This window comes from Anas acuta, chromosome 1 (assembly GCF_963932015.1).
Source record: "Anas acuta chromosome 1, bAnaAcu1.1, whole genome shotgun sequence".
In the NCBI taxonomy this organism is placed as follows: Eukaryota; Metazoa; Chordata; class Aves; order Anseriformes; family Anatidae; genus Anas; species Anas acuta.
The window spans coordinates 76,356,383-76,378,725 of record NC_088979.1 but is presented as its reverse complement, the minus strand read 5'-3'; the positions used below and the strand labels follow the sequence as shown (position 1 = coordinate 76,378,725).

The 22,343-nt window shown below is 38.9% G+C and overlaps 1 protein-coding gene and 1 long non-coding RNA gene across 4 annotated transcripts; one reads left to right on the top strand and one right to left on the bottom strand.

Annotated features, from left to right (window-relative positions):
* The first annotated feature begins 628 nt into the window (after positions 1–628).
* Positions 629–1,060, top strand: LOC137856986 (uncharacterized). The gene is made up of 2 exons (XR_011096907.1): positions 629–845; positions 883–1,060. It is a non-coding gene; the product is annotated as an uncharacterized lncRNA (long non-coding RNA).
* Positions 1,061–1,203: 143 nt separating this feature from the next.
* Positions 1,204–22,035, bottom strand: MSL3 (MSL complex subunit 3). Of its 3 annotated transcripts, none has more exons than XM_068682943.1 (13): positions 21,876–22,035; positions 20,116–20,198; positions 19,455–19,550; positions 18,755–18,855; positions 17,855–17,943; positions 16,916–17,038; positions 16,336–16,496; positions 14,262–14,420; positions 13,543–13,805; positions 13,044–13,153; positions 12,767–12,866; positions 12,296–12,380; positions 1,204–1,596 (listed from the first exon to the last, which is right to left on the bottom strand). In XM_068682943.1, exons 1-13 carry the CDS (start codon positions 21,972–21,974, stop codon positions 1,497–1,499), a joined length of 1,569 nt encoding a protein of 522 aa, XP_068539044.1. In that variant the 5' UTR covers positions 21,975–22,035; the 3' UTR covers positions 1,204–1,496. The 3 variants fall into 3 exon arrangements, with proteins under 3 accessions (XP_068539044.1, XP_068539054.1, XP_068539060.1); XM_068682953.1 differs by lacking the exon at positions 21,876–22,035 and adding an exon at positions 21,297–21,441; XM_068682959.1 differs by lacking the exons at positions 17,855–17,943; positions 20,116–20,198; positions 21,876–22,035.
* Positions 22,036–22,343: the final 308 nt, after the last annotated feature.

The window sequence follows — 22,343 nt, the reverse complement described above, 5'->3', positions numbered from 1 at the left end:
CAACCATTACATTCAACATACTTCTTTACATAAGCTTTTCTAAAGTGCAGAGCCTAAATTGCTAAAACTGAAGTAATCCCTAGCTTCTCAGTTCAAAAGCATTAATGTATACCCTGAAAAGCAAGTGAAATTGAGTGTCAACAGCAGGTTTCAGATTTGCTTTGACCTCTTAGACTACGTTTGCCATTTACATTTCAAAAGATGATTCCTCACAACTGCTGGTTTCTGCAAATCGAGACGGAATATTTTGTCTTTGACATTATAATAAGTGTTCTAAAACAAGTCTTCTGAACAAGGAAGAGTAACAGTGATTAACACACTGGTCTATGAGCTTAAGAGTCCAGTTTTCTGGCCAGTGCCTGACTTGACAAAGAAGAAAATGCTGAAACCCAGAGTCCTGTGTTGTGGACAAGGTATTGGTAACATTCAATACAAGGTTATTTCAATTAAGTTCTACTGAATGTGTTGTCAGAATGATAGGAAATTGGTTCTGGGGTCAATTCTTCTTTAACACTTTAGTTCTGGAAATAATGCCTCCTTAGACAGTTTCAAAGTCTGTAGAAGAAAAGTCAGTGATACGAAAGGGCTTCCCTCCCTGTTGTCAATACTCCCACCTCATTCTATGCATAATCTCAAAATTATTAATCAAGCCCAAACAAGACATTTTAGACAGTCAAAACCACACATTTAAACAGCAGCCACTGTATACTTTATTAAGAAAAGAAGTGTTTGCCAGTTAAACTGCCATCACTTTATTGACTTCTCCACTTACTTGTAGAAAATCTGTTCTTTCATAATGGCCCTGGAATCATTTATAACCAGGTAAATGTTGAAGCACTGGCAAGGCTCTCCTTGGAACTGTGACAGCCTTACCATGGCAAGAATTAGAAATATCTTTGCAAAACGCAAAGTAAGCAACACATCTTTCATTCAAGCAAAGTCATTCTTGAGACAGATGTCACACAAGCCAAACAGCAGAAAAATCCTTTAACTTAAGCAATCTTTTCTATTGTGACAGTTTCACAAAACGAAGTGCAATTTGTAAGATAAAAATCCATAAGATAGCAGTTATGCATTCTCTTCACGTAACTGTGTAGCCAAATCTTACTACTCAGGCTGGGGAGGGTGGAGCTAAAATGAAATAGCATGATGTTCTATCTTCATGAAAACGTCCTGTTGCTAATGCATCTGCTTTTGCCTCCCTTCTTTTTTTAGCAGTTCTATGCAGTCCTATGCATTAGAAGTCAGAGTTGGGCTTCTTGGTTCGTTGGGAGTTGGGTTTATATTCAGTCCTCTAAGGAATTCAGAAGACAGTCTATACACATCTGAAAAGAAGTTCCTCATTTAAGCAATCCAACCATCAGAGAAGATATCCCCCTATTACTTCACCTCTGAAAGTTGTTTCAATACTTTTTTTCATCTTCATCTTGTAGCCACGTGGCAGAACAGCATTGTCATGGGCTACATATAGTAGTATTTAATCTTTATTAATAGCTTCAGTAGATTGCCCGGGGATTTTTAGTACTGTAGTAGGCTTCACATGCAGCTACGTAAGCAGATTCTGGGAAGAACTCATCATGGTATTCTGCTAAAAACCTAAGAAAGCACACACAAAAGGAGAACATGAAACATTTAAGAGAAGCAATTTGCAAATCAATTTTTAAGCTCAGCAAAACCATAAACTGCAAATTACACATTATTAGTTTGAAATCTGTCATACAAAAAGGGTTGTCCTATATTTATTTATTTACAAGTTTTGCAGAGTGAGAAACAAATCATTCTCAAATCCAAGTGAATGAAAAAATTTTGCTCAAGCTCCATAAAGGAAACCCATACTTTCTATTCTTTTCTGAGCATAGCTTTTAAGAATTGTGAGACAAAAAAGTGGGAAGATGATTCTGCAACAGTTCTGTCAGTCACCTGTTCAACACAGTATTCTCAGTTACTTCGAAAAGATGGGAATTTCAGTTATCACCACATCATTATATTATGCAAATGGCCATTAACTATTAAGCCAAACCATACCTTTTAAGGTAAGTAGAACTATGATTTGTTCTTCCGCATGTTTGTGCATGTAGGGTCTCCATCCTTCTAGTGTATCTGATTTAAATGATCTCTCAAACAAATAGTACCTTTTGTAAATCCAGTTCCCTCATTTCAAATTTCTCCAACCTGCCCTTCGAACATTATTCCCACAGCAACACACAATATTTTAACATGTTCTGTTCTTCTAAGATACAACTCCTTCTCTGGTTAAGTATAGAAAATGAAAAACACTGTTGCTACTAACAGCAGCAGAACAGCTAAAATGACTATAACCACCCTAGTCTGTATACAGAGATGTGCTATACAAATGGGGGTGACAGGCCAAAACAGCACTGAAACCCTGAAGTACCTGATCAAACTTGACTTGAGGAAAAAGAGACCTTCAAAAATACCTGGATATTAAAGATCAGCTTCAGTAAAAATAGGAAAGTGTTAGCTACATGTTCTCTGAGTTAGTGTAGGACACAATGGAAACAGGGAACAACGTGATCTCAAGAATCTGCTTTCTTTCAAGAACCACTGGCTGGGGAGGTAACTTACCCATCAGAAGCTAAAAATCCTAGCTTTGCATAACCAGCTCTGGACTTAAGTCCAAATTAAAGAAACAACTGTTAAGGTGAGTACAATTAAAACCAGTGTTTCTCCAGCCTCATTTGCTGTTAAGACTGTCTAAACTAGGCATGCCTTTTGATCTTCAGGAAACCACAGCATCAAAGAACACTGACAAGACTCTCTACAAAAAGGCAAGCAAAATTTAAAGCAGAAATAAATTAATTGCGGAGAACTCATACAGAAAGCAGAAAAAATGATCAACTCCAATAAACACACACCCCAGTCCTTGTACTTAAACACAGCCATCAAACAACTGCAAAAGCAGAGGGACACCTGATTATATCCTACTAATTCTAGGTAAAACAATGAGAAACACAAGCTTTTTAGAACAAGGCAATTATTTGATGTGCCACCATTTGTTAAGAAAGCACTTTGTCAATGCCCCCCATACTTGTTTGCTTCTTAAGAGTTCCATAATTAACTCCACAGAGGGACCCAGGCTGGTTTCTGATGTGAAACATTTCAGGCTTAAAGACATGCAAGTATATTGATTGTCCAGCAGTCCATTTCCAGAAGATCAAATGGCAGCCTGTTTTTGTTTTTTAACCATCACCCAAGGAATTAATCAGAAAAGGCTCCATTACATGACCCGTAACAGCATCTAACCAAGAACCTGATTTCTGGCAATATTCAGTTGGTGTAGGTACTGCCAAAGAGGGAGAAAGATCTCTTGTACCTAAAACAAGGATTCAACTGCCTCTGCCACAAACTGACACCACATAAACTATCATAATAAAAGAGTAAGAGCTAAGTTAAAGTTACACACAATCTTCATTCATGCAATCCTACATGTGTTAAATAGTTCGGCATTTTTAAGCATTCATACTGTGCTAGTTTCTCGTTGGTTCCGATAGCAGCTTTGACTTTATTTTAATAGCACATGCAAAAAGGATTACATAATTCAGTTTGGGGAGATCATTTTGAAAAAAAATACACAAGATATTCTGCTAAACCAAAAAAATATCTTTAATATTACAGCATTGTTACAGCTGCATTATTCTAACTTCCTATTCACAGAAGTAAAGGCATTAAATAGATGAAAAAACAGCAGTGAAGTATTTTTCCCCTTAAGGAACAAGAGAGAGTCAACCAACGCAGTGAATGAACTAAGCACTGAATCAAAAATTGTTCAACTTTGGCAAGACAGTAGGCCAGAAAAAAATAACTTTATACTTTCCTGGAACTTAAAAAATAAAAAAGAAATGTAGATTAGAGCCAGCAATATTTGATTAACACACTGAAACGTAGTAAGTGATTTTCTAACCCAAGTCATTCAAAGCATTTACCACCTTCTTTTCCAGGCTTACCAGGCCATAAATTGCTCTAATACTTGGTAAAAAGGATTCTTTCATGAGATGCAGAGGTATTCCTTAGAAAGTGATCCATAAACACACAAGAACAATTCACACAATCAGATCCTCCTTCTAATCACAGAAGCCCGTTGTTCGTTTGCACCACACAAACACACATTCCTTACTCTAGGAAAACAGCCAAGCTGGTGGCTTTCAATTGATGAAGTGACTGTCAGTTAACAAAGGAAGACCAATCAACGTCATCTACCTGGACCTTTAACGTGGTCCTACATGACATCATCATCTCCAAATTGGAGAGAGATGGATTTGATGGGTGGACTATTCAGTGGATAAGGAACTGGCTTGAAGGTTGCAAGTCCAAGGGCAAGGTGCTGTACCTGGGCCAAGGCAATCCCAAACAGGAGTACAGACTGGGTGAAGAATTCACAGAGACCAGTCCTGCAGAGGAAGACGTGGGAGTTCTTGTGGATGAAAAAGTTGACATGAGCTGGCAGTGTGTGCTTGTAGCCCAGAAGACCAAATGTGTCCTGGGCTGCACTAAAAGAGGAGAGGCCAGCAGGGCAAGGGAGGGGATTGTTCCCCTCTGCTCTGCCCTTGTGAGGCCCCACTTGCAGTGCTGTGTCCAGGTCTGAGCCCCCAGCACAAAAAAGATGTGGGGCTGTTAGAGTGGGTCCAGAGGAGGGCCACAAAGATGATCAAGGGGCTGGAGCACCTCTCCTGTGAAGACAGGCTGAGAGAGCTGGGGGTGTTCAGCCTACAGAAGAGAAAGCTCCAGGGTGACCTCACTGCAACCTTTCAGTATTTGAAGGGAACTTATAAAAAAAAAAAAAAGATGCAAAGAAACTCTTTGCTCAATCAGATATGGACAGGACAAGAGGGAATGGCTTTCAACTAAAAGAGCGGAGATTTAGACTAGAAATTAGGAGGAAATTCTTCACTCAGAGGGGGGTGAGGTGCTGGAACAGGTTGTTCAGAGAAGCTGTGGATGCCCCATCCCTGGGATGTTCAAGGCCAGATTGGGATGTAGTCTTGGGCAACCTGATCTAGTGGGTGGCATTCCTACGCAGGGGACTGGAACTAGGTGATCCTTGAGGTCCCTTCCAATCCCAACCATTCTGTGAGTACTACAAAAGGGTACTGAAATTACAGTAATTTAGGAGTTCATAAAATACTTGAGTCATTAACTGCCATGATCTCTGATTGTAACTAGCTACAAATCACTTCCTAGTTTTTTGGGGGGTTGAGTTGAAGCAAGTGTGATAAGGCTTGAATCTAACTTTTAACATACTGAGACTGCACAAGACTAAGATAAGCAACAAATGGAATTGAATTATTAATTCTTCATTAACACACATTCTGACTTTGAGAGAGAAACAATGACTGCAAACTACCAAGGCTGATCAAATTTCTGGTATCACTGTGCAACGTTCTCTAAAACATAATACCAGAAAGTGCTAGATTTTATGAGGGACTACTTAAAATGTAGGTAATGGGAAACACGTTCATTCTCTCAAAAAAAATTACTATATTTGCTTAAGATCAGTCATAAACGGCAGCTTGGTGCAAGATAAAGGTGAGAGAGATGCTCGTGGCATACCTACAACTCAAGGAAAAAAAAAAAAAGCAGGCAGAACACACGCAGTCTAATGATGTATACCTCACTGTTCTTAATATAATAGCTGTGAAAAGCAAAATACCCCAGGGCTAGCAGATACAAATTACTTTCTGTAGGGAAGTGGTACAAAACAGGCAAGAGAACACAAGGTCAGCTTCTGTCCCTATCCCTTGACTACCTGCATAAAAAAAGCGGTCAAAAAAGCCCTTCTGAAGCTGCTTTCTATTCATGCTGCATCACAGCGCAGAAAGCTGGCACAGAAATATTAGGAGTCTCAAAACTCTTAACTACTGGATATTTCATTAATGCCTTGCTCTTGAAAAAGCTGAAACAGCACAAAGATCAATTACACTGGCACCTGCAAGCTGCAAGCCAAGATTTCAAAACAGAGGGAGCTATACCAACTTAGCAAGCCGTCAATGTTCTGGTACAGATCTGAACACACACTGCTATTTAGCTATTTAGAAATTGTTTATTTGTCCTTTTACAAATCTGACAAAAAATTCAGTCACCAGTTGCATCATTATTGTCTTTTACATTTATATACTTTTCAAAGAGCTTGTATGCTTACACCTGAGCAGTGAAACTGCTTACTAGTGACAGTTCTGAAACACACAGTGCACACAAGCTTCCTCGTATTTAAGACCACATGCTTTTCTCTTCACAAGCATCCACAGTTAACCCTCATGCTCAGGACACAGAGGCAACACAGCATAATGCTGCTATGTCCCTCTCTACCACAGATTCCTAGAAAAGGAACACTTCAGAAAGGACTTGAGGAGATGGAGGTAAGAAAAACAGGCACACAGGCAACCTTATGTTCTGGACTTCAAATGCAGCAGTGTACACGTAGCAAGCTTACCTCAGGTGACTCTAAAGCAAAAAAGCCTCACAAATGTACTGCCATCTGGGCTGTGAGTTATGCAGACAGAACCACCAGAAAAAGACATAGAACTAGCATCATCCACATTAAATAGCCACTTGGCATGTATGTCAGGAACGATTCTCAGCAAGGTCACTGAATTAATATGAGCTTTAAGAGCATCATCTGGTAGCAAAAACGTCCTTCTCTTGGCAGCCTCAATATAAGTTACTACTTCAAGTTTCTGCATGAAGAAAATGACTCTTCTGGATATCAGCTGTCACCACATGAACAAACTAAGGAACTGCCTGAAAAGTATGAACATCCTCAGGAAAGGAAAACCTTAAAGGACAACCTCAGCTATAAAGGTACGACGTACACATACATGACACACAGCACAGAGCTGAAAGGAAGTATTTTCAAGAAGGTAATATCTTGCACGCTTTTCTACAGCTCTGGCTTTTAGAAGGTAAGCAGAAGCTCCACTAAGGAGTCTGAGCTAGATACTGTTTGAAAGACAACTGAAAGGCAATTGTAATGATCTATCCAAATGAATTTGCTGAAAGAGCATGATGGGTCCTAAAACTAAGTCACCTCTTCAAAAGAAATGTCATTTTCAGATTACAAAACTATCTCCTCTCCATGACTACTACTGAAAGGCAGGATTTTAAGCCTAAAAGGCTTACTTTCAAAGGTGTATGCCACCACCTGCCTCCCTACTCCCTCCAACTGCTAGGCATGTCTCCATCTGGAAGGCTGCTCAGGCAAGTTTTGGATGTTAATTCTGACATCCAGTGTTTCAAGAAACCATCAGGTTTGTTTTGTTGACTGGACTCTTGTCACTCATCCACATACAATATTCCTTTTTTTCCTCCATTCTCAGGAAGTCGCAAATAACCTTTCATTAATTGCACATTAGCACAGACTAGTGGTCATAATTCACCACTGCAATTAAGTATAAGATCACTACACTCAAAAAACGTTTAGATATCAACACCAGAGATCTACTTCCTAAGGTTACTTCAAACAACTTGCAATCTTTCTAACACATTTTATCACTGCAGTCCTCTATAATTTGGTCAGTTTTTGATTTGGCTCCCTCCTTATGAAATACTCAATACTGAAGGTACTTTATCCATGGAACAGATTTGCACAATAGGTAAAAGCTGTAAAACATCAGAAATAAAAATGAAAGCTGAAATCAAAGAGTCAACTTACAGGATAGACTGAGTTCGAAAGATCAGTGGATTTCAACAAAACCAAAGTATTTAACTATTAAGGATGTACTTTTCAATCATCTAAAAAAAATACATATTAGCCTCACCTTGACAACTATATTAGAAATGTTAAAAGCATTTTAAGAATGTAATTGTTCATTTACTCCTTGTTCTTTATTTCAGGAAACTAGAAATATCTATGCCTTTCCAAACCCTTAACTACATTGCCTGATATTACCTCAAAGAAAACTGGTCTCGCTGTTCTAAAAAGAATAGACAAGTTATATTCTCCTAGCTCCTAAGCACATCCTGTTGGTCAATAGTCCTGAGACGACAGTTTTCCAAGTCAAGGCTGTATTCAAATCAATGGAAAGAGGAAAGCAAGAAGTGGCATATTCTTGCCTATTGTTACTCATTGCTTAAGCAGCTCCTGAAGGCACGCTAGGCGCCTCAAAATAACGATAGGCCATACATAATACAGTATATACAATGCTTTATTAAAAACATGGCTGAAATTATGAAATTGGTTAAGAGGCAATACTTTTAATCTCAAAAATTAAGAACTTGCAGGAAGATTTAACCAGGTACCCTTTGCTAGAGAAATTACCGGTTAGTAGGCACCAGTTATTGTGCCAGCTTCCACTGTTTGTTCCTGAAGCCTAAATTGAAAGTGGAAGTGAAATTTCCTGAAACCAACTGGCAAGTCAGTTGCTAAACTCTATTTCAGACTAGTGTTCTTCTGCAGACATTATGAATTATTTCAGGACTACACAGTTTGACATGAAGACTAAGAGGTTTTCGTTTAATTTGAAAAACTAGTTTTCCTTCTGCAAACTCTGCAAATTCCACAATTGAGAAATAAATGTTCATGTTCTCCATGAAGAAGTTTTTGATTATGTATGCTTGTAGAACGCTGCACAAAGGGTACAGCTTCTATTTAATATGAAACTCAAAGATATATTTAATACGTTCCTTTAAAAAAAAAAGCTGTCTGGAAAACTGAGATCAATCTTGTCTAGCAGCAATTTGAGGCATGACTGGAAAATATTACCCATGTAGCATTTCAAAGTGAATTTAATACATCTATCAAGTACTGAGTAAACTCAATAAAACAAGCTTCCAGACAAAATGCTATATTAAACAAGTCTCAGTTTCTAAGCCCACAACAGATTAATAGTGTAAATGTTAAATGAAACTGTAAATTTCAGCCATATAATCATAATTCAAAATTCAAAATTAAATCAGTAGCTATGCCAAAACTAAATCAAGTTGTGTATCATATTAAAGTTTTAAAAGTGAATAAACTACTTTTGTCAGAGTACTCTACCTAGAACTCAAAGATGGTTCAGGAATAGTTTTATTAATTTTAACAGACAGCTTCAATCCCTTTTCTGCTATAAGAAAAATAAATAAAAGCAGAGTGCTTCAGCTTGTCACTCCCAAGCAATTCACCATAAGAAATTAGGTAGCCTGAAGTAAACTATCTAATGCATACAGACTGTGTAAAATAGTTCTTAGGTTTCAAAAAGTAAACCAGAACAGAACTGATACAAAATACTCTTAATAAACATCAATTCATCCTTTCATTCCCAAAAAGGAAAAAGACAGAATGTGAAATTTGAGGAAAAAAAAATTTACAAGATACCACCTCAGCCTCAAGTTTTCACTTGTGATGAGAAACAGGTAATGCGTAAGTATTTCTGCTATAAAAGTCTAAATGAGTTTCCAGAAAAATTAGTTATTTGAGCACTTTCAGACAGATATGGGACAGAAAAACAAATGCCCAAATGAAATACATCCTAAAGCACCACAAAAATATGTAAAAAAATAATTTACCTACATAAGATTGAATGCTTCCTACAGCTTCCTACTGTAATTTGCAATTTCTTTCATGAAATGTTCTCTATTTGACAATTTCTGACAAAGCTACAGAAATAATAATTATAGAAAAACAAGAAGAGCATCAGCAGAACATCCATTACATTGGCCTAGAAAGCACTATGAAAACATATATAACCTCAAATATTTTGTTGTACCGGATAATAGCCACACTATGCTTGCTTGGGGAGGAGCTGTAGGGGGGCCATTTTGGTTTAGTTGTAGTCTGGTCTTAAGCAATGAATGCCCCATAGTACTAGAGCACAATTTCAGTTAAATGCTTTCCAATAAGGAATCCAGCTTGTGTACTGAGACCACTCTGCACACAGACACACACAGAATTTCTAGGTTGGAAGAGACCTCAAGATCGAGTCCAACCGCTAACAGTCCCCACTAAACCATATCCCTAAGCTCTACATCTAAACGTCTTTTGAAGACTTCCAGGGATGGTGACTCCACCACCTCCCTGGGCAGCCCGTTCCAGTGCCTAACAACCCTTTCAGTAAAGAAGTTCTTCCTAACATCCAGCCTAAAACTCCCCTGGCGTAACTTTAGCCCATTCCCCCTCGTCCTGTCACCAGGCACATGGGAGAACAGGCCAACCCCCACCTCGCTACAGCCTCCTTTAATGTACTTATACAGAGCAATAAGGTCACCCCTGAGCCTCCTCTTCTCTAGGCTGAACAAGCCCAGCTCCTTCAGCCGCTCCTCATAGGACTTGCTCTCCAGGCCCCTCACCAGCTTCGTCGCCCTTCTTTGGACCCGCTCAAGCACCTCGATGTCCTTCTTGTAGTGAGGGGCCCAAAACTGAACACAGTACTCGAGGTGCGGCCTCACCAGAGCCGAGTACAGGGGGACGATCACCTCCCTAGCCCTGCTGGTCACAGTGTTTCTGATACAAGCCAGGATGCCGTTGGCCTTCTTGGCCACCAGAGCACACTGCTGGCTCATATTCAGCCGACTGTCCACCATCACTCCCAGGTCCTTCTCTGCCTGGCAGCTCTCCAACCACTCATCTCCCAGCCTGTAGTTCTGCTTGGGGTTATTGCGTCCCAGGTGCAGGACCCGGCACTTGGCCTTGCTGAACTTCATACAGTTGACCTCAGCCCATCAGACCAGCCTATCCAGATCCTCCTGCAGAGCCTTCCTACCCTCGAGCAGATCGACACGCGCACCTAGCTTGGTGTCATCTGCAAACTTACTGAGGGTGCACTCAATGCCGTCATCCAGATCATTGATGAAGATGTTAATCTTCAATGCAACATAAGGCATAGCAAGCAGAACTACTGGGAGATTTGCTTCAAAAGCAGTCTTACCTAACCTAAAAATGCTAATGTGGAAACACCATTTTTTTTCCCCATTTATAGGTAATTAGGCATTTCAACAAAATGGTCACATAGAAGAATAAAACACATATGGACACCAACCCCTATGATCCTGTTATTCCGTGACACTACTAGAAATTTTAGTTTAATCACTACCCCACTTGGACACAGTTGTTTCCTCCTTCATCCCCATTCCACCTCAGCTTATCCATATAATGGGTATAAAGAAACCACATTTAAGACATTAAAGAGTTAAGACCTGCACTGATACAATAGAATCAGAACAGGAGGATGTCTGAAAAACTGATTTGATTCACAGCAAGTTAGACATCCTAAACCATATTCACTTCAAGCAAAAATACCTAGTACCTGCTTTCCAACAGTAAGTGCTAATGCTGTCCCACTTAGTATAAAAACATTTTCAATACTAGTAAGGATCTGACAGAATAGAAATATAAAAACGAATCGGTAAAACTTTAAAATGAAGTCATTCAGAAGAAAATGTCTGTATTGTAGAAATTTTGACATTTGAGATATCTTTAATTTTTAATAAGCAATTAAAATAAAAGCACTTTAAAGTTTTTGTATGGACAATCAGCCCTCCTTGATCTAATAAAACGTACTAGATTACTTTTCAGTATGTAGCTGTTTTGAGGTATCTGACCAATGTTAAGTTAGAAGTTCCACATTTGTTGGAACCGTTTTCTGTTTAACATGTACAATGCTTTTTTACAAGTTTTGTCTTTTTTTTATTTTTTTTGCTGTGTTGATGCTACAGTATGCAGTGCCACATTAGACATATGAACTACAATTACAGTGCAGAGAGACTAACTAGAGTACTGACAAAGTGGATCATGATACAGGTATGACTGTACTATCTCCAGCTGTAGAGCTACTGTGGTTAGAAGATTTTAGGTACCCCTACAAGCCACTGCACTGTGTAACAGAGAAACCCTTTGGTTAAAAAGCTGGACTAGGGCAGCCTTTTCTGGAGAAAAAAAAAAAAAAAACAACACATACACCAACCACCACCACACTACCATCATGTGTAACAGGTTTTAAAACACAAGGTTTTCTCCCTGCTAACAGTGATGCAACACCAAAACACTCAGGTTATGTTCTTAAGAACAATGCAGGGTTTGAATTTCTTCATAAAACATGCTTCTTAGCATTCTCAGCAAAATCAGACTTGTCACTCTATACTTTCTAACACAAGCTTTTCTACTTCAGTTTTCTACCGATGTTTAGTAAAGTTTTAAGTAGAGAGTTTGGATCCCCTTCAATTTGAATTCCAGAAGTAAAAGTGTAATTTTATCATACTCATTTCTGTAACCACAAGAATATCTTCTAAAAATCACTCATAATTTCAGAGCACTAAAATCTACGTAACAATGCAATTACTACTGTGGTAGATTGTGTCGCATTACCTCAGAAACATTTCGAAGTGTTTTACTAAAGCCTTTAGGTTTTTTTCAGGAAAGCACATCTTCCCGAGTATTTCTGGTAGCTTTACTGTAAAAGAGAAAAATAATGTTTACAAATTTTACCTGCTATAAAGAAAAGAAGAAAGCAAGAGTATCTTTTCACTGCAGCCTCCATTACTCTTTACAAGATGCTCAGTGATTTTCCAGAAACATTACTATAACAAGCAAGCTCATAAACTGAATGTTGCCTGCTTTAATAATGTTTGATAGTGTAGCAGAAGCAATGCTTATTTACAGGTTTTGTTTCTGTAAATCATATAAAAGATAAACGAATTTATGAACAACCTTTTAAGAATTTTAAAGAGATTAAAATGTACATTTCTCCAAAAGTAAAGCTGTGATAAAGCAAATACAAATTCACATCGATACTGCCACTGAAAACAAATCAGACATTTTGATTCCAGAGCAGTTTACCAAACATCCGTAGCAAATGTTGAGATCCATAGATATATGATGGAGGTGGTGGTTGATCACTTGGTGGATAATTCTCTGGCATCAGTTTCCAGGATAAAACCTAAACATAAAAAAATGAAAATACTGGTTATGAAATCAGTATAGCATCATTCAGTCTATACAGAACTTCAAAATAATAGATGAAATAAATAACTAAACACCTGTTCTCATGTAGGCCTACTCTGAGGGCCACAATATCTTTAACCATTGAAAGGACAATAGCATGAAGTTCTCTTACCTCATTCAATTCATTGTTTCTTCTCCCTTCAAAGCCAGTAAATACCGCACTCCCCTCTTTGCTAGGAGTCAAAGTTATCGGTGAAGATGATCCACTATGGACAGGGGTTTCTTCAAGAAAAGAAGGAAAAAAAAAAACAAAACAAAACAAATAAATGTATTAAATAATCTGTTTTGTGGAAATACAAGACACTAAAAGGCAACTAAGGCCTGCTGATAAAACATTTAAAGTCTTAAAATACTGTAATTCAGCAAATGCTATTCTAAAGTAGACTGACAGGTATCCTTTGAGTAGACTCAAGTAGCTCCTTGAATTCCATTGGGAAATACAGCGAAGTATTGTATTTCTCCCTCTGGTATACAACTTCAGAGAGAAATAATTGATACGATAAGTAATGAATTCCCACTTTGATCGTTCAGTTCCCAGTCCACACCACATTAAGATAAACAACAGGACTTAAAAGCTTGTTTAGAGTAACAACTTTAATAGCAAAACCTACTTTTTTCCAGGTGCAAGAAGAGCTTTGGCATAGAAGCTGGGGTGTCAAGATGCCGCCGCTTCGGCTGTGGGGAAGCACTGCTTTCTGACAACCTGTCACAGTTAGAGGTATGGCGTGTAGAACGTCTCAGGGACTGCAGAATTTCAGGTTCAGCTTTTCGCCTTTTTGGTGTGGCTGGCTCCCCTGCTGGAGGCTGGCTGTCTGTTGACTGAGGTGTTGGTGGGTTCAGTAGAGGAGGACTTGGGGAAAGCTCCTCCTGATTTCTAGGAAGTAAAGACAGCTTGACATAAATGAAGAGGTCAGATGTTCTTTCCTTAAAACAGGAAGTTTCACAAATCCTCTTAAGTTCTTACACAAGTTAGTATTCCCTTAAGAACAAGCAAAGTCATGCAACCTTCTTTTAAGTGTTGTTTTCCCTAAGAACATTCATTTGCAAATTTAAAGGTTAGTGAACATAAACTTACATTTTGATGCAATTTTATTTCACAAAGTTGCAGAACAGCTCCACACCAGTCAGTAGAAACACCTCTTTGGAGTTACTCAGATTGAAATTCAGAAATCATATTCTGAATTCAGGCAAGCAATTCACACAGAAGTCGAATGTTTTATCAAAACAATTAAGTCAAAGCATAAAAGAAACCACAGTATTCTAAACGTATAACCACTTACTGTTGCATTTTTCCTCAGATAAGCAGTATTAAACTCTATACCCAACCTACCTGTTAGTATTTGTTGAGTTTTCTTTGATGGGAAGGAAGAATTTTGATGAAGTCACCTTCTTAAACTGAGCTTGCTCATAAGGATAGAGCAAAATTAATGGAAGTGTGAAGTCAAAGGTTATTCTCAGCCCATCAACCATCTCTTTACATAGCTCAACACTACAGGGAAAGAAAGATTATGAATTTCCATTTTCAATTTCATTTGCATGCCAAAATTTTCAGTGTAGTTTTTAGGAAATTCCCCTTAAATACAGATCACTAACATCTTAACTATGATACATTCATTTATTCGCTATGTAATAATCCCTTAAAAGCATACTTGAAAAGACAGTGATTCCAGTTTGTAATTTCATTCATACAAGTCCAAACTTTAGACAGTCTGTATAATTTTGAGTTCATTAAGCAATCGTTCTATTACTATTTACTGGATTAATAAAACCCACTTTAAATAAAGTCAGTCAGACATTTTCCACATAAGCAGTATTTTTTTTCCCCCCCCAAGTTCACTGTACTCAAATAGAAGAGTCAGCTGTCAGAAAAATGCTTAGGATTTAGTAGAGTGCATGTCTGAGCAAAAGCCATATGCAGAATTTGACCTATAGCAGCTAACTAAGATGCAGTTAAGGCTGTGCTTAAAACATCTCCAGTGAATCAACAGAAATGGATACATCTGCATTGGAGATCAGCTTCCTGCTAACCGAAGCACTGCATTTAGAGGCTACTAGGAATTTCTGGTTTAGGCTTATATAAAACATTCACAGCGCTAGGTGCTGGGCAGATGCAGTGGTACAAGAAACTAGAAATGCAGTCCACCTCCAACACCTCTAACCTCTATGAAGGTAATCACTTTTCAGGTCTCAAGTGCATACATGTGTATGGCAGCATCAAATAATGTTATCAAAGCAACCCACATTATGAAGTCTATACCCCCCCCCCATTACACCCTCTTAAGGTTTTTTTTGTTTGTTTGTTTGTTTTTAAGGCAAAAGAAAACACTACATTGGGTCAGGGTAGCACCATGTGCAGAAATTCCATCACATTTTAAAAGGTCAGTTACCTTCTATACAGAAAGGGCAACACAATAAAGTTGTCAGCTCAATCTCTCCTACTTAATGGATCACTGAAATTACAATCATTTTCCCTATTAAGGAATCTTCTTTATTGAGGAAGTCGCAAAAGCATACACCTTTAAAAATCATAACATACACACAACCTTTTGGTCATGTTTCTCATGTCTCGTCTAACTTCTCATCTGGGATCTAACTTCTCATCTGGGAGATTAATTACACTTTCCTTCTTTCTAATATAATCTGTTAAGTAATGAATGACATCCATACAAAGTGAAACACTCACTTCAGGCAAATATACTGCAGGGAATGGCATAATTATGCAGTGCTGAAATGAATCTTGATTTTTGTTATGTTCTATTTTTGGAAATTTATATAAAATGAAAAATTTCACCCCAGTATAGACTTACATAAAAGAACAACGTCAACTAACATTGAGAACTTTTACCACAAAAAACACCATACAACACCCCCCACAACACTACAAATATGCCAGGTCAACATTGCATTTGTAGCTTGGTAGGAGGCTATACAGCTCAGCTGAAAAAACATACTAAGATTTAATCAATTTTAATAAACAGGATTGATGCTACTACACAGAGTGAGTTTCCTTGCGTTTTGACTCTAGGATTTAAGATCATATGTCATTAAAATAAATCACCTCCATTTGGAGTTCTCTATTATGTTCGCATAAAACATTTACAAAATTTGAACCTGTTCAGTTTTATTTCAACAGGGAATTCTTATATCAGATATTCTCCCACTGCTCAAAAAAAATCAAAAAGGGATATTACAAAAGGGGATATTGATGCTTTTGTATCAGGACTCCTTCACTGATAAACAAATTGTCAATGGTACTGTTCTTTAGATATTCATCAAATATTTTAATCCCAATGAAGGGACATACATGACAGTATAAACTCACAAAAATGAACAGCCTTCAGACTGAGCATGCAATGCAAGTTCATTCTTCTTGTGACAACAGCACTGGGCTAAAGATTACTTACTTCTTCTCTGGTGGCACATAATGAATATTCATATTAGCATGTGGAGTCATCTGATGATGTCGAGACCTTTCATTGGCTGAAAAAGCAGCATTAATAGCAAAATGTTTCACATATGACTCCAGGATGGTTATTATATTTGTCTGGCAAGGAAGCTTCACCAGCTGAAAAAGAAACAATAAACTGATGTCTTATAGAAATAATTAGTAAATGTAATAATCTAAAACAGGAGTTAATGAGTTTAATGAAGCATAGTTACTTCAGGAGTTACCCATTTCAACCTGTAAACTACATTTTTGATCAATCCATTATAAATATTTGGAGAAAACGAGGTAAACAAGCGTACTCTATTTAATTTTCAGCTTTAAAGAGCAACTTACGCTCCAAAACACAACCAGGTACTGCAATGTTACAACCTTAAATACAATGACAACTCACTGCTTTAGCTATAGAGAAGGCTGCTCCTCAAAACTTTTTATTCTTCCTTATGTTGTCTAAACTAACCCTTGCAATAAAGCTCAGAACAGGGGTTGCTGTATGCAAGAAGTATTTTTGAACCACCCCATGCATATTCATTTCATACCCGTTTTCTTCTATTAATATAGTAACAGTCTTCCTCAAGCTTCTTTTTCAAGACTTCGGGAATTTCAATGTTTATTGCTCTTTCTTCCATGTCCCTTTTTGTATGGGTGTCTTGATCTTCTTTCTACAACAGACCAGTGCAAGAAATTATATATTGCTTGTGTTATTAAGAAGAAATACAATAACCAGGATACAATATAAAAATGAAGTTTTGTTATGCAAAAATAAGAGCATTTAAATTAAAATATTATTTTTGTATGTACAGTATCTATTTAAGTGTATACTAGTCTTACTGTAATGTAAGCAATTTAACAATACTGTTTTCATGTCATCTACAAATTCAATTTTTAAAATTTGTTTTTAATTTAGCATTCACTTAAGCATTTAATAGAAAAGAACAAACAGGAACTTGTTAGGTTTTGCTACTTCAGATCACCTCCACTGTACTAGTTTGATTCTACAGACCTTCAGAACAACTATTTACCCTGTACTTTTTGCTAACGTAGAGAAAGATGTTTTTTTTCTTGAAGTCAGCCTTCTACATTTAAGACCAGAGTTGATAGGCCCATCTCACAGTAAAACACAAAAACCATAAAGACCCTACTGCTATGTCCAACCTGACTAGACCAATAAGATTTTATAGCACCTATACACATGGGTAATCTAGTTTGCTAAGATTTCTTCACATAAGCCTTACATGTCAAAGGAGAGGAAAAGAAGCAAATGTGTATTGTTTGATTAATGACTTATTCTTGTAGAATTCTGGTATTTTCTTTAACTTTCAAAAACTCAACTACAGTAGGCACTGGGAGTGAGAAAATATACATTTTAATTCTGGCTAAATAAGCAACTGTGGCCTATATTTACTCTATTTAAACTTTTCCAGTGTTTTATATACTGATTTTTAAATTCTATTAACTTAAGGAAGCCATGAATATACCATTTCTGTCCTATCTTCTATGTCACTGTCTTCACTTTTTATTTCTTCATCTGTTCCTTCATCACTGTCATCAGAAGAACTACTTATAGCTGTGTAAAAGAGATTTCAGATATTTATCTCACACTATCACATTGCACAGAGGTTCAGGCCAAACAATTTCAGGCCTAAATTAAAAAAAATAACAACTCGTTATATGTAATTCGACTAGAATTATTCATTCTTATTAAACACATAAGTAGTATTTACAGCACAGTATCAACTTTTTGAATATGGAAGACAGTAAGTTTAAAGGAAGTATTCTAGTATCTCTTTGATTGATGTACACTCACAGATAATTTCTATTTTTATTGTACTTTAGTACTGAACAATGGGTTAATGCATTAACTATTCAATTGAGAGCTCTGGATATGTGCAGCAACTGTTACACTCTACATCAGTTAAGTGCAAAAGGTCCTGCTAGCTTTCAAGCTACAAAGAGAAGTGCCATGAAATCAGAAGAGGTGGTTTAAGAGTGAAATAGGTCAGTCAGACTGGGAGGGAAAAAAAATCCCCCCCCCAAATATATAGAAACATTAGAAAGGAAAGCAGCTTGTTTGCTAACACCAAACAAGAAAACTGCGGGCTTCTTGCACCTAGTACTACTACAGTAAACAAAGCAGCACTGAACTCTGGTATCACGAAGTGACATGAGGAAAAGCCTCTAGAAAGCAAATTAAAAAAAAATGAATTAAGAGATACTTAACATGAAACATTACACTCATTCTTCACACAACTGCTTTGGTATAGCTCCAATCAGGTCATGACACTCATGTCATCCTACTAGCAAGTTAAGCACTCACTGTACCCCTAGCACAAAGTTAAAGCATCGCACCAGTTACTAAAGAACGAAAACAAGCTCACAGTTTTCGCTACTCTCGTCATTTTCCTCAGCAGGAAGGCTTTTTAATACAGAGTCAACACCAGGCAATCTGCAACGTCTCTTCTTTCTTCCTTTTCTTCTCCTATAGAGGATAAAATGGTTCACTTAAACTTGGCTAATTTCATTTAATTTGTTTATCCTACCTAATGACATTACATAGAAATGCACAGGAAATGTATGTTTGGGTTATTTCCATTAATTAACATTGAAATAATTTGGATAATGTTTATTTTAGAGTGGATACCTTAATGCCTGTATATTAGCTCATATTTGTGTTCCCAGGCAGATCCTCAAGCCATGTCCAACCTATATTAGGTTATTGCCTTTGGCTGAAAAATACCTCAGGCTTTCCTAAATTATTGTTCATGTACATTTCTTTTGGAAGATGTAAATTAAGCCTGTACACAGGCATTTCACAGCAACACTTCTGAGTAACATACAGTTACTAAATGTGTTAGCCATTTAGAGTGTTGTTTAATGATAATGCGTCTACCTTATTATGGATGTACTGACTGTATTAAGTAGATATTTACCACCAGCAGTGTGAACTTAGAGACCAAACTCACTTGTAGACACCTAAATGTAGCTGTTTGAATATGAATCTCTTATTTATCTTGAGACCAAGAAGATTTCTTTGAATATGAATCTCTTATTTATCTTGAGATCAAAAAGATTTCTTACATGCGAGCCACAGCCTTCCGCGCCAATTTACGTTGTAATCTGCGATTTTCGTCTGTATCACGAAGAACATGATCCTCAGCTGCCCATCTATCCCAGCTAAGGATTGGTAAAAGGAGAAACATTAACGGCTCAAAATACATTCCATTCACAATTATTACCGAATTAATATACATTAAACCTAAAACATCATATTTCAATAACATTCAGATCAGCTTTGAGTTGCATGCTTCTGTATTCACATGGCTTCAACTCTCATGTTGCTCCCTAAATGCTCTCAAACCTTGACAGAACACATGACAGCATTTGTAGCACCAACACATGCTATAAATCATAGTCAGAGACTGCACTCGTGTACTGACCTTGATAAGCAAACAGTCTAGGCCTAGATCTAACAATACACAAAACCCGTTTTCTAATGAAAAACCTAGGTGCCACAGGTACATGCCAAAGACAGATATCCCGTAAAATATAAACTCAAGACCATCAAACTGATCCATTGATATTTATAGATATAAGGCAATGAAACAAGAGAAAGCGTATTAAAGGCATTCACAATCCAAACATACTCACATTAAGTCCTTTGATATTCTGGGTAACATCTTTCTTTGCAAAATAAAATGGAAGAAATGGAAGAACTAACATTGTGCATATGGGTTCTTACCTTCTATTCCAACCATTAAAATGGATCAGATATTCTGGAATCTTTCTGCCTTTCTCATCTTTTCCGACAATAATATCAACAATCTGAAACAAACAGTGAATAGCATGTATTAAAAGGCTTGACAAAAAGTGAACTTTCCAGCATTTAGGGATTTATGCGCATAGAAAAAAAAGTGTTCATTTACATAAATTAAATACACCTAGAATGTTGCCATTAAGTATTTATATGAGCAGAAGATATGGATTATACTCGAGGTGAGAAAATAAGCTTTTTTCCAGAGCTCTTCTCAAACAAAGGACTGCCATCTTTATTGTGTCCTCAATACATTCAAAACAAAGATGCAAAACAATACAGTATCACAATAGGAATGTGCAAATACGGTCATGTGGGCAAGTAACATTTTCTCCTGAGTGCTCTCTCTTCATGTCCTCAAAGCAGGAGAAAACATAGTGCTATATGTAAATCTCCAACACTGTTCTCTTGAACATGTCATCCAGCCAACAAATAGTAAAATGTCTTGTAAATATCTAAGCCTTTGTTTCTTCTTCTATCACCCCTGTAACACTGTCCTCTTTAGCACATGCACAAAGTTTATTTTGACCAAATCGTGATGAGTGTAAGCGGAACCAAAAACCATCACTCTTGCTAATGGCATTTTCTGATCAACTGTTTGTGCAGGAGCTCTTTCTTGATCTTTTTCCAAGTGAAAAAATATGCAGATGCACTACTCTTGCTCTCCCTCTTCCCAGGAAAGAGATTCAACATTTAAAAAAATGCATGAAGAGCCAGTCTGAAAGCGCCAGCACCTCAAAAAAAAAAAAAAAAGGTATTTCACAATGGATCATTAAGAAGACCATCAGGACCAGTAAAAACAAAGCCATCAGTGGGTGCGCCGCGTATCTCCAGGCACAGCCAGCAGCTAGGCCACAGGAACGTTTAACCTGAGAGCTGGCAACTTGAGAATTGTTGAGCCAGATGGGGCCGAGGGCAGCTTTGCTGGAGCTCATTTAAAAGTATAGAAAAGGCACTAATGATTTGTTTGCACACGGGTTACCCCTAGGGCCAGCCAAAGCATAGGCCTGCATGTGGAAACAAAAGGGCAGTACGAAATATCGCAGGCAGGCGGAGACCCTGATCAAACGTGTTTAAAAAATAAATAAATAAATAAAAATGTACGTCACTAGAACAAATCGAAGCAGAAGTATGGATTTGGACTGGAATCCAGTTGAAATCTATGTTTTTGTCCCTCAGAGGAGCGAAAACGCGAAGCAAACCAGCCAACAGCGCCGTGTTTACAGGCTCCGCACGGATCCCTTCGGCGCGTCAGAGCGAGCCCGCGTCCCCGCGGCACCCAGCACCGCACAAGGCTCCCGCCAGCGCTGTTACCGGGCACAGCGGGCCGGCAGGAGGCAGCGCCCGCAGAAAAGCGTCGCCCGGGGACAAGGCCCGGCGGCGGACAGGGCAGCAGCGCCCACCCACCGCCCGCGGGGCCGGGCGGCGCCTCCGTGTGCAGGCGGGCGGCGGCCGCCCCCTTCCTTCCCCTCACCCCGCACCGGTGGTGGCGGCGGGGCCGCCAGGTCAACCCCCTCCTTTCCCTCCCGCTCCTCCCCCGGCCCCCGAGCGGGCGCGCACCCGGCACGGCGCGGCGGCGGGGGAGCGGTAACGGCCGCCAACGGCCCCGCCTCCCCGCGGCGGGGGCGGGGGCTGGGGCAGGAGGGAGGGAGGGAGAGAGCGAGGAGGGCGCGGCGCGGCGGGGTCACCTTGGCATCATAGAGCACTTTGGCCTTGGTGGGGTCGGGCTCGAAGCAGAGAACTCTCTCCCCCCGGTGGAACTTAAATTTCATTCCCCGCGAGGTCATTTGTTCATCATGGCGCAAAGGAGCGGCGCCCCGCCCCGCCCGGCGGGGAGGTGCCGCTGACGGGACCGCCTCTGCCTCCCCCTCTCCTCCCTTCCCTCCCCTCAGGCGGCGGCCGTGGCCCCGAGCCCGGCTCCCTCAAGCAAGCAGCCGCCCCTCAGCCTTCCTGCGAGAAAGCATAAACAAATAGGATCGGGGGCTAGGACCTCGGTTAGCCAGAGCTCGGTTTAATCTTTTCAGTGTTCAATTTCAAATTCACGGAGTCTCGAGCAGGACGCAAATCGTGGAAATAAAATCAATTCACGTTTTTTCCAGCTGACGGACGTCCTGCTGATCGATGCTTGGGAGGGTGTGGGGCTCAGGCAGGAGAGC

Excerpts from the sequence above, each read along its gene's own strand:
- MSL3 (XM_068682943.1), bottom strand. The coding sequence starts at position 21,974 with ATGACCTCGCGGGGAATGAAATTTAAGTTCCACCGGGGGGAGAGAGTT. Across the intron at positions 19,551-20,115 it reads TTTAATGGTTGGAATAGAAG|CTGGGATAGATGGGCAGCTG; the intron begins GTAAGAACCCAT and ends ACCAATCCTTAG. Across the intron at positions 18,856-19,454 it reads CGGAAGGCTGTGGCTCGCAT|GAGAAGAAAAGGAAGAAAGA; the intron begins GTAAGAAATCTT and ends TATCCTCTATAG.